The following is a 12,874-nucleotide window of genomic DNA, read 5'->3' as shown; positions in this document are numbered from 1 at the left end:
CTAAGCTAACAATACACATCCTCTTAGAGCCCTAGGGGCCGTTTACGGCCCCATTGACTTCCATTATAAACGCTATTTTTCACTGCAGAATTATTACCGTTAATGTCTTGGTGATTACTTATGTTTCCGTTTCGTTTTGCAGGACGGGCCTTAGAGTTGTAATTTTTTTATTTGTCCACCGGGTGGCGCCCTTGCTCCACATTTGACCCCGGGCTGGAAAACAGCGGGCTGCTTAAACAGACCTGCGGGAAATGAAGCCTCATTTCCGACGTGCAGCAGCGGCTTCGCCCGCTGATCGGGCGGGACCATTTTCGGCCCCTAGGACCGTGAGAGGGTGCATTTTTTTTTAGTCAACAGGAAATGACGTATTTGTTGTCACGTGGTATCGGATGTGTGTGCTGGAAAAAGGGGTCCCCGGTGATCGTGCCCCGGTGATCGTCGCGACTTACCCCGGGACGATGCACTTATTTTGGCCTAGAGGAGGAGCATTTGCCGCCTGGAGACCATTTTCTGGTCCTGAAAAAAAAAAAAAAAAAAGGCGATCGAAATGAATGTTGGTGCCAATCTTTAGTCCATCTAAAGGCCTAATTATAATAACAATTGAATATTACCTCAAATGTTTTTTTTGGAAAATATTCAAGTTTTATGTTTTTTGGGGCAAAAAAAGCAGTACGCTCATGTGACGAAACCGGGATATAAAGGGTTAAAATCCGCGAAATGTAATTAAAACTTGACATGAATATTTCAAGGAGAAGTAGGTCTAAAAGATTGGCTAATTTAAAGTGGAATAAAATATTAATATATAAATTTTTTATAGCACTTTTTTGGGCGTGGTCGATTAGGACCGATAGTGTGTGCATTTTATGAAATGCGCTCCTGCAAAAAAAATAAAAGGCGATCGAAATGACTGTTGGTGCCAATCTTTGGTCCATCTAAAGGCCTAATTATAATAACAAACAAATATTACCTCAAATGGTTTTTTTGGAAAATATTTAGTTTTTTTGTTTTTTGGGGCTAAAAAAACAGGGCGCTCATGTAATAAAACTGGGATTTAAAGGGTTAAAACAACGAAAATATAATTAAAACTTCATATGAATATTTCAGGGAGAAGTAGTTTTAAAAGACTGACCAATTTAAAGTGAAAAAAAATATGAATATATAAAGTTTTTATAGCACTTTTTGGGGCGTGTACATTTTTGTACACTAGGGCCTTAAAAGGATGCATTTTTAAGGGCCAGCCAGGTTAAATACACTCAGAGAACACAGGGAGATTACACACACAGGTGGGAAACACAGCTGGGAGTGATTAACATGACGAGACTAGGGAGGCGAACTGAAAACACTCACATAAGACGCAGACCTTCACAATAAAACAGGAACTTACACATGAAAGGACACAAACTAAGAAACGCGGACTAGATACAGGAACACACGGGGGGAACAGGGTAAACACTAATCAGAGGAAGAGCACACTGTAAAAACTGTGACTAGAGGTTACTTAAAAAAGTTATGGCAACAAAGTGACACTTGAAATAATTAAGTAGATTTTAATTTCAAAAGATTTATGTAAAATGTAGAGAAAATGTTAATTAAATTCAAATAGAAAACAAAAGTAGATATTAATAGAATTAAACTGTAAATATGTGTTGGATTTAGGGTCAAAATCTCAAACTGAAGGTTGAAATTGCCCAACTTTACCAAAAAAAATAATTGATATGAAATAAGTCTCTGAGAAAAATTACTTTGAATTTACTAACTATCTGGCAAAGGTTTAGTAAAAACTTCCTAAAATATCCATTACAAAGAAATGAAATCTTCTTGTTTTTTCAGTAAAACTCAAATTGGATTCAATAATTTTCCAAATAAACCTTAAAAATAATGACTGAATAATAAGAGAAAATGAAATGAATTTTACTTATTTTCTGAGTAAAATGAATCAATTTCACAAAGAAAACATCAAAACAGTAATTTGTTTTATTGTGGAAAATAAAACACAGTAATTTATAATATAACATTTTTCTGCTCGTATACACTGAATTCTCATCAACAATCTCCTGATCTCCTAAATACATTCCTCTGCTGTAAATTTGTTTTAGTGTCATAAACAGTTTATCACACAGCTTTGTGTACAGAGCAACAGCAACATAAACTGCATGAATGTAAACCAGTTTTGTAAAAAAGAAATTAATCTTTAGACTGTAATATCAACATGAACCTGAAATTTGAATATCTTTTACCGTTTCCTTTATCTCTGTTACTTATTTATGATTGACAAACAAAAACTTTAGTTTGTCAATCTTTTGTTAAATTGAATCACTCAATATAACTGTAGAACAAAGGTTTTTCACTCATGTACATGGAATATCAATAATGTAAATCAACCTTTTATCCCAATTTGGATGTTTAACCTGAGAAAATCTAAGACACATGTAAGAGGAAGTAACATTTCTACAGCTACAGGACTGCACTTCTGTTAAATTTTAAAGTTGTTTTAAACCAATGTTTTATAGTAACATACACTATAAACAAAGAAAAGCTTCACTAGTGATTCCTCCAATTTGCTGCCTTTCAAACAGAATATTCCTAAGAAACTTTTAGGTAATAAAAAACAAAATTAAAATGAAGAGCACAAATACAGCCTGACACATTGCAGGTCATTTGGGTACGATATGAATAAGATGAAATTAACTTAAAAACTGAAAAGATAGCTGCATCTAACAAAGACAAACCAAAGGTTTTCAGTGAGCTTACTTCCCTTTCATTCTTTCAGAGTCCTCGTTTAAGCCAATAACTTGTTCTTGAGGCTGTTCACTTTTGGTGAGAGCTTAGCACAATCCAGTTCAAGGAAAAGTTTCTGGAATACTTCCAAGGTGTATTTTAGCTCTTTGGGATAGGCAAGATCGACTGCATATGTCAATCCAACCAGCATTGCGCATGCTCTTGGAAAATTGCCCAGAGCAGGCATAACTCTCACACCCTCCAGCACAATGCCAATGTCATCCTCCTCAGATCCAACAGCCTTGATTTTGTAGATTTTCATCCTCTGTTCAGAAAGATCTTGTGACACACCATCCTCATCAGCATCCTGAAACAACAAACACATGGGTTTTCTGACTGTAGTTGCACACATGAAATATTTCCTGGACACATCCTGTAGCTGAATGACAAATAAAACATGATAATGCCTCAAATTATTTGAAACTTGACAAACACATATGAATAACAAAAACAGAATAATGTTTCTACTTCAACACTTACACTGTACTCTTTGATCAGTTGATCAATGGACTCCCCAAGGTACACCATCAAGCACTGAATAACCAGATTTCTGGTTATGTTATTGCTAGGATTGCTTGGTGACTGAAAATGAGCAAGAATTCCAAAAATTACCATCAGATAAGTGACCATTTATTAAGACAAAACTGTGAGAATTGGCAGTATTAAAAAAAACTGTTAAATATCAAATTATCATCACATGGAGCATTATGTGCGATAATTAGCTGATGTTAATGCACATGCCTGGGTGCTGACAGTCAACACAAAGGTATTGTCAACATGCTTGACAGGTTCAATCTTTAAATGTGTCGTTTTAGTAAATTACATTAATTTAGTCATTTAGTTTTTTTTATCTAATTTAGTTTATGTTCGTCAGAAAGGGTTTTTCCTTCTTGGGACAAAACAAAAACCCAGCAATACCTGTACTTGTGTTTTTTTGTTTGTTTTTTGTTTGTTTTTTTTACTAAGAATAGACATGTATTTAAAATACAATTAAAACATGAAACCCATAATTGTGTTGTTAATTATATCAGTGACGTCCTGGCGTCCTCTTGCACTGACAAAAACATGCAAACAAATTAGTGGAGCTGTGCACCATGCAAATGAAATTTGACAAAAAAATTCTTTAAATAAAATTCCAAGCTGAAATGTCTGTGGAAAATACCTTGGCTATGATAGCCTGCAACTTCAATCCCATGCTGATCAGGTGAATTTAAGTTGAGGGATCTTCCATTACCTGAAAGGAAAGCAACATTATCATTTTTGACGTTTAGTCAGCTGTGTAAAAACCAAGGAGGAACCCACCCGGGGGATTAATAAAGTTTTATTTTATCTAATCTAATCTAATAACTTTAATCTCAGCCAAACCAATTTACTCACGAACAAATAAAACACTGAAAAAAACCAAACAATAACATTTTTAGGTTGTCTAAGTGACTTATACATTACGTTTAAACTGAGTAGCGAAACCCCGCGGTGATCTGAAAATGATGTGCCGGGAGTTGTGCCGTTCTCAGCGGCTTCAGTGACCCTCGAGCTCCCGGCTTGCTATCGAGCTGGTGGGTAGCAGATGCTCCGAAAACGTCGAAGCACTTTTGCAAACATGCGATATCTTGATAAACCGAGCAGATATTTGATGTTTACACAGCTACTTTCGCGCCTGAAAATATGTTAAAAGTTTATTTTGTGACCCAGAAAGATTACTAAGAGTAATTTTAAAACTTAGTAGCGGCCGCCATTATTGGAAACTGGAGTTCGAAAAACTGACTGTGGCTGACAAAATCACTCACAACTGACCGCAAAACCTTTTCATGAACTTTTAAACGTGGATGAAAGACGTTAAAACTCATCGGAATATACCGTTGATATTTTTTAATACGGTAAAACATGTGGTTAGTTAAAGCTGTTCAGTAACACAGTCGTGAAGGCTTGGAAAGTGACCTTGTGCTAGCAGTCCACTAACTGCCATTTGTGTAAAAATACGATACTATCATTACAGTGATGATTATTAATAAAATTTCGACGTATCATACTGTTTAAAACCTTTACTCAAAACCGATATACGTTATTGTTTAAACCGTGTCTTATATTTGAACAAATTAAGAAGTCTTACCTCTGACAAAATGGAGACGTCCACTCATGAAGCGCGTGTGTCCTGCACGTGGCACAAAGGATTATGGGCGGAAGTGTACAATGATTAAAATGAAAATGCTTTCATCAGTTAAATCTATTAGATTTCTTAAATTTTTTTAGTACTCAAACATTTTTTTTAAATCTACTCAACAAACCATTGCTGAATTTACCCCAAACAAAACTGTGTAAATTTAAATAACTGAACATCTCAAAATTGTTGAATTTTGCTTAGATTTGATTAAAACTACTCATACACGTTTTTACTGAGTAATAATTACTATTACTCTCCTATTAGATTCTAATTAACCCCAATCACAGTTTTTACAGTGCAGAACCAAAATCGTGAAGAGAAAAACACAAAACGCTGGGTCAAAAGGACCCAGGATCATGACAAAAACTGTGTAAAGATGCATTCAAGTTCATTTGGCTCAATTCATATTAATAAAATAACGTACGCAAGTTCAATACTCTTTACTTCGGGGGGTTTTGGTTTGTTTGTTTTTAAATTATGAGTACTTCAGTCACTGTCACTCAGTTAACAATAATAAATCCACTTAAACTGTTTGATTTTATTAACTCAAATAATTCAAGGCAATCTGAGCTAACACGCCAGGTTTTACATTGCGGAATACTGAAAACTGTGAAGTATATCGTTAATGTTGGAACTGATAGCTTAATGCAGACCTTCCCAAAGTGTGGGGCCCGCCCCCAAAGGGGGACGCAGAGCCATTGCAGGGGGGCACGGTATGAAAAGGGGGGGAAGAAAAAACAAAACGCTTGGACCCTGCTGGCACAGGCGCCCACAGACACGCAAAGCAGGAGATGAAGCGTCGCTGAATATGTTTCCAAACCAACTTCATTCTAAGCTAAAGACTAGAAAATATGGTGAAGCAAATCTTCCCTTTGGCTTCACCTGCACAGGAGCTGAGGTAGGTCTCCCTGCAGGGTTGGTTTTCCCTGCATCGATAGCAGCGCTGGGCTGTTTCAATCACAGACTAACAGGATCCCACAGCTGTTTATGTTTTTGAACCCATTTTGCACAGAGAGGCATTTTTTGAAAAATGTATTGATGCAATGTTGAACATTATTACACATGAAAAAACAAAACAAAAAAACTACATGTAAAATAATCACACCATGATGCCTCTGCCTTTCTAAATAGAGGGACAGTAACTGTATGTAAAACCTGACGATAGTCAGATTAACAGTATTTTGTCTCTATCTGCTTTTCTGCAAATCATCTCATGTAAAAAAAATAACGTGCTCACAGCATGATGTGAAAAAGGCACATACCTTTTAACTTTGTGTGACCAACTCTATAAAATATAAAAATAAATGACTAAATAAAAACGCTCGAGTAAATCGATGAACTAATTGTTCAACTTCGAATTATTTCTCTTTTGGAAGTTTCATATTGTGCATAATGTAATACAAATATTTGAAAATATGGAAACAAAATAAAAACCCATGATAACGTGCGTATTTCTACACAACTAAAACCAAAACTTTACCGTCAGAAAACTGCTGCCTTGATAGCAGAATGTTTTAGAAGAAATCATCTCTACAAATGATTTTATAATCTTCCTGACTGGATTTTATTTAGGATTAATTGGCATAAAAAAATATGTGCTCGGTGTCCTCCCTGTCAGTTTGTCCATGTGTTCCTGTCTCGGGCTGTGGTCCGGGGAGCCTGACGCTGATTTTGGCAGAGCGCTCGTCTTACCGCGGGGGTGGCGAGGCTGGAGGTGTGGTAGGGCCTGCTCTGCTCCGCCACTAGCCTTGTAACGCGCTGTCACGCTCGTGCATGGCTCTGTCTGTACAGTTCAGCACGCATTCTCATTTTCTAATTTGCTTATTGTCTGTTTCTGACTGTAACTGGCCTGAAGAGTAATTCTGTGCTACTTACACCGTGTACGCAAATGACGATGATATCGTGCTGATAAACACATTTGCTCGTTTGGTGACAAACGAGCAAATTTTACAGATAAAGTGTAAACAGAGCCTACTCTGATTTGTAATTGGACTGTTCTTCGCTGTTTGCTCTGTCTCAGAGCTCCCCCCCAGCACGCGCGCTCACGCACGCAGAAAGAGAGAGAGAGATAAGGGGAGGGGTGAAGTGAGTAATTGATGGCCTTCCGCAATAACATGTTAGTTAGTCGGTCCAGCTCTTGGTGCATCGCTGTTCACCGAGTGAGTGCCAGTCTTATATATATTCATATTGTACGTCACTCCGAAAAAGTGCTTCAGAGAGACGGTGGGAGTCTGGGAGTCAGAAGTGTTTAGGCAGTGGGCGATATGAGGTTACACCTGTGATCCTTGCCGTGGCTCGTTTTCCTTCATTCTTGTCCAAACTTTGACATTTTCAGTCAGCTGCTGAGCCGTCATGACCTCTAAGGGAGACTCTAAACGTCCAGCTGTTCTTGAGGGCAGTAGTCGCAGTCCGCTGGATCAGCTTCAACCACCGGTCAACACCAACAAACCGCTGACGCCTTTCAGCATAGATGACATTCTCAACAAACCGTCTGTGAAAAGGAGCTACTTTCTCAGCGGAGAGAAGTTGCCCTCGGCTTGTCACGGCGTGTCCAGCCGGGTGCTGCTCAGTCAAACCTCCCCGCTCTGCGCGCTGGAGGAGCTGGCCAGCAAAACCTTTGAAGGCCTGGAGGTCAGCGTCCTGCAGGCTGCTGAAGGTAAAAGGCTGTTTTCTTCCTCTCTTATTGTAGGTAAGGAGAACATCCTCACTGTTACAACCGCAACAGCAGCAGCTTATTTTTCTGAAATATGAAAAATATCCGTAGATGTTTGGAGAAAAAGCTTTCAGCGTTATTTCTTGTACCTAATTGTAAGTACTACTGTTTTCTAAACAAAGAATGATCCTGTGCTATTTTTTCCTATTCGAAAACCGCTGTATGTTTTTTAATGTGCTCATTGAAATTTGACAAAGCACGCTAACTAAATGAATGAATCTGAATGAATGAATTTCGGAATCATTTCAGTGATGTCGTACTGGAGTTTTTGGTGACTTATAATTGGTTTCTTTTGTGTAACACTGTTTTTAGTGACTTATAAACGTGTGTTTTATTCCAGTTTTACATTCTGTATGATCTTATTTCTACAGGCAGAGACGGGCTAACCCTATTCGGTCAGAGAAACACCCCTAAAAAGCGGCGGAAATCCCGCACGGCCTTTACCAACCACCAAATATATGAGCTGGAGAAACGTTTTCTGTACCAGAAGTACTTGAGCCCAGCGGACCGGGACCAGATGGCTCAGCAGCTTGGTCTGACCAACGCACAGGTCATCACATGGTTCCAGAACCGCCGGGCTAAGCTTAAGCGGGACTTGGAGGAGATGAAAGCGGACGTGGAGTCCGCCAAGGCCGCCGGCGCTGTGGCCTTTGAAAAGCTCTCCAAGCTGGCTGAGCTGGAGAAGTCCGCGGCGGCGGCAGGAGGTATGGGTGAGGGGACGATTTCTGGGCCGGGCCAAACCGAGCAACACCAGATCTCTTCCAGATTCCACACCACCGACACCCTAGACCCGCTGCATTTATTACCTCCATCACCTGCATCGACCGGTGACTATCGACTGACCACCAAGTGTTGCTTGGATGATGAAGATGAGATTGACGTTGGTGACTAAATAACACAGAGACAGTCGCGTGTTGCCCAATAACGCGATAGTAACAGACAGCCTTTAGAGGATTTACATAGCGGTGCGATTCAAAAATAGACGCCTCCGCTGTGATTTGCCAAAAGCCTTGCTGAACAGGCCCAGGCTCTGAAAACGCGTGGACTCTTCAGATTCAAACACTGATACTTAAATCTAACACTGCTGTCGATTGGCCGCTGTGGTTACAATCAGAAAGATTTCACTGCACATTTAATGCAGCCTACTTTGTGCTATAAAGCGGTTGAAATGCTTCTGTGAATCAGTTTGTAAGCTTGAGAAGACTGTTTTTAACCTTTTGATATATCAGCCCTCAAACGATAACTGCACAGAACAAGTGCGGTTGCTTGTATTAAACATGGCTTAAATAGGGTTTGATGTTTTGTAACACTTCACGTGCCTTTAGAAATACAAAAACGAACCATAATAGCAGACATCTCTACAAATTGTACAAATGTACAAATGTTAATAAAAATGCATTTTTTAAATATGCAGATTATCTCGCGTTGCTCAACATGATTTCCGGGGTGAACCAAGCGTTATTGAAGTGTAACATTTCTGTTTAAACGAAGTTACTCGAGATAAAGGCTTCTCGTTGAGGAGGACTGTGGGGGAGAAAATGCCAAACTCATCTAAACACCAACTCACCTTCTGACCTGCTGTGCTTGAACATAATATGGGAAAAAGAACGCCTACCCGTAGTTTTCCCCGGGGGCGGCTCTACACCGTCGCGCGATATGGAGACAAGCGTGTCCGCCTGCCTCACCGTCCGGCGGCTCAGTGCGCACAAAGGGCAGTGTTGCAGAGGCCATATGGTTGGAGGGCTCTCCTCTCAATTACGAGTCGCTTTGATGGATTGACTTAACCCGTCTTTTCATCTGTTTATACCCCTTTTGTCACGCATAATTCAGACAGTTTCGTTGGTTGCTGCTGTGTTGAAACACACTTCCATGAATGTGAATGAGGCATAGTGGGGCGGTCAGGGAGCAGTGAAATAATTGACTTATAAAGGAGCGCCTGCAGAGCTCCCCCCCCCCTAAAATTATGAATTATCTTGCATAAATAGGCTGTTGATTTTCTTTACTCATTTCAGGTATTACCAGCAAAATGATTGCATGTTTAATAATCCGGGAATTTACCCAGATTTATTTATTTATTTAGACAGAGAGCTTCGCCCCCCCCCCCAATGTTCAGCACAAAGTTACGCTGATGAGCTCCTGGTTACACATTTCATCACCCGTATGCTGCATTTTTTTGCATTTGAATTTATGAAATTTACTATTTTAAGAAAAACCTCCCACGGTATTTTTCTTAAAAAAAAACTATAAAAGCAACAACTTTGTAACAAAATGTCCAAAGTAGATATAAAATATGTAATATAAAAAATTGATTGTTTATTAAACAATTCTCAAAGGCGATTATTAAAATCAAAAATATGACCAATATTGCCATTTACAGCCAATGCTTGACAGTTTCTTATAGAAACAGCTAAACATGAAAAATATGTTTTCATATCAATATCCAGCTTGTCATTTCGAATATAGATTTGTGAAGATTTATAATTTGATTTGTCAATAAATATATTTGTTCAGTAGGAAAAAAAGAAATTATTATTTGCCACGAAGCGTCCGATTTTCTTTTTCTTTTCTTTCTGTTTAATGTTTTATTTAATTTGTGTGTATATCACAGCAGGCGTATGTAGATGCACAATATATAGAATGACTATGAGTCTATGTGATCTTAGTCAGTCCCCCCCCCATGGGGGTTTGTGTGTTTGTGTGTGTGTGTGATAGAGAGAGAGGGAGATCATTTATTCAATCGTCCGTAAAATGGAAGTTTGATGCATGTCCTCGTGCCCCCTCCATTTTTTTCTGTGGGACCTCAACAAAAAAGGCTGTTATCAGCCGGGATCCTCCAAAAGCAACGATAAATTGATCGATCGATTAAAATGCGATGTATATCTTTGTTTCTCTTTAAACTGCCAACTCCTAGACATACTTCCACTTTTACTACTAGTGTGCAAAAATCTCGAGCCACCCCTAATTTTGCTTGGAAAATAAGATGCATATGAAGCCATTTATTGAAACATGTGCAACTATACATGGATATATAGTATACAAGACAAAAACAGTATGTACAATTCTAATGAGCTTGAAAGTCAGTTATTAGCATGAACAACTTTGTTTTTCAACAAAGCTTGAACTGTCTCGGTCAAGTCTTCTTGCTTTATGTTAGGAAGTCTTCAGGAATCGTTTTTCATGCTTCTCGAAGGACAATCCAAAGCTCTCCTTTGGATGCTGGATGCTTTTTATTCCATTCTCTGTCAAGATGATCTCACACTGTTTCAACAGTGTTGATGATAGGCCAGCGAGAGGCAGATGCAGGATAGCTCGTCAGCCTGTCGAAAACATATAGATGTTAATAATCGCTGTATGTGTGATGTTCCTATAATAGTTTGTTCCTGTTAGCCCACCTGCTAAGGAGAAGATAGGGCACATACAGACACATGTTCAGACATACTCTACAATCATTGTAGCAAGATCAAAATGATGATGATTACGATTATTATGCTGAGACCAGTTCTGTCCAATCTATAAGCAATAGTCAGTGACATATTATCGATTATTTCCTAATTCAAAGCATTGCTCATCGAGCACAAATTCTTGTGTTTGTTGGTGAACTGTACTGTAGAGCTGGACTGTACTGCAATGTAAAGTTCTATGCTGTGAAAGCTGCCCTGCAAATGCCTGCGTGTGTTTTAAGAGCAGTTTGTGATGAGCTGGTGTCCATGCTTTGTGTTTGTGTGAGTCAGGATGGAGCTGAAGAAATGAACTGCCTCTGCTCCAGGGTACAACTTGATTGATCACTAAATAGGCTAAATTTGAAAGTTTTAGTGATAACGTTCCTGTAGAGCCCCTTAACACTTCAAACTTCAATTTTACGGTCTATTGAACGAAGTGGTTCCTGACAGAATTGATATATGTAATAATTTACTTGAACCTGTAATTAATTACTATCCAAAAAGAAAACACCCCCTCCTCCAACACATGCCCATTTTGTTTTTAAGTTTCCAAGCTTAGTTGATCATTCAGAAGCAGAAATGAATTTAGCAGTCCAAGAAGATACCTCTCTTTTTTTCACACATCGCCTTTCACCCCCCTCCTGGGGCTGAGTTTCCTGGTTGCTAAACTGCTCGTTGAGTGTATTAAAATCAGAGATGCAGAACAAGCTTGGCTGGCTATCTGGTGGAAAAAAGAAATTGCCTGTCCACTTTTGTGATGTGTTCATGCTGAGCAGGTTCTTCTTAATGTGGCTTGTCATTGCAACCTGGGATTTACAGCCGGCAGGTAGGGCGCACACTTTACGGTGTTAGCACACATATTTGTTTACAGTGTGTGAAAAGAAAAACAATGAAAGACTTTCAGAAAACCTGGAGAACTATTAAACTACAAGAGGGCTTCCTACCTTGACCATTTCAATTTCAGTAAGAAGAAAGGATGACACAAGCATAGAAACTGCCCACAAACTTCTGTAGATTTGTCAGATTATACAATCAGATCTTTTATTAAGTCTCTTATATTTACACGTTCAAAAGTAAGTAAATAGATCATTGTTAAAGGAAACAATGGTGGAAAAAAGTTTTCTTTTAGTTGATAACTTACTGATGAAGCAGCACAGGGGTGTTGTGTGTGACTTCAAACATCCTGCTTACCTAAGGTGTAGAAATTCTATGAGGAGGAGGAGCCTTTTTCTGGGTATTCTAGCTTCCCACCAGGTTAACTGGTGATTCTAAAAAGGCTCAGGGAGGGGTGGCCATCTGCTGCCACTGGTTGAGGATGAATCCAGACTGGTTCTACAGAAGAGCGGTCCCAAAGCTGAAGGCTCTGCCTCCCTTTCTACTTTTAAATAGCCAATCTAAGAGGACGCACACTATTGGTGTAATATGGTACTATAAGGGCATTAAGATAAGATGGGGCCTAATTATTAAGACCTTGTGTGTGAGGAGCAGGATTTTAAAGTTTATTCTGGATTTAACAGGGAACCAATGAAGAGGGGCCAGTATGGGAGAAATATGCTTTCTCTTTCTGCTTGACAGTACTTTGGATTAAGATGAAGTATTTAAAGATCACTGAATAAGATATATGAATGTGTAACGCTGCAGGCGTGGCTGGAGACCAAGTACAAGTAACAGTGTTAAAAGTAACGGCGTTACTTTTTTCAGTAACGAGTAATCTAACTAATTACTATTTCTATTGTTACAACGCCGTTACCGTTACTAACAAGAAAATGCGGTGGCGTTACT

General features: G+C 38.9%; 1 protein-coding gene and 1 long non-coding RNA gene across 3 annotated transcripts; one reads left to right on the top strand and one right to left on the bottom strand.

Moving 5' to 3' along the window:
* Positions 1 to 1,956: 1,956 nt before the first annotated feature.
* Positions 1,957 to 5,229, bottom strand: LOC146685429 (uncharacterized). 2 transcript variants are annotated; one of them, XR_014916843.1, is made up of 4 exons: positions 4,889 to 5,229; positions 3,941 to 4,012; positions 3,259 to 3,360; positions 1,957 to 3,085 (listed from the first exon to the last, which is right to left on the bottom strand). It is a non-coding gene; the product is annotated as an uncharacterized LOC146685429 (long non-coding RNA). The 2 variants fall into 2 exon arrangements; XR_014916842.1 differs by having other exon boundaries at positions 3,941 to 5,229.
* A 1,713-nt stretch (positions 5,230 to 6,942) lies between these two features.
* On the top strand, positions 6,943 to 8,687 carry lbx1a (ladybird homeobox 1a). Its single transcript, XM_085441741.1, has 2 exons — positions 6,943 to 7,595; positions 8,024 to 8,687. Exons 1-2 carry the CDS (start codon positions 7,292 to 7,294, stop codon positions 8,542 to 8,544), a joined length of 825 nt encoding a protein of 274 aa, XP_085297867.1. The 5' UTR covers positions 6,943 to 7,291; the 3' UTR covers positions 8,545 to 8,687.
* The last annotated feature ends 4,187 nt before the right edge of the window (positions 8,688 to 12,874 follow it).

Source organism: Copadichromis virginalis, linkage group LG19 (assembly GCF_057382275.1).
Source record: "Copadichromis virginalis isolate Kocher_CV1m ecotype Utaka linkage group LG19, C_Virginalis_male_GT1.1, whole genome shotgun sequence".
Lineage (NCBI taxonomy): Eukaryota > Metazoa > Chordata > Actinopteri > Cichliformes > Cichlidae > Copadichromis > Copadichromis virginalis.
This window is presented reverse-complemented; position numbering and strand designations above follow the sequence as displayed.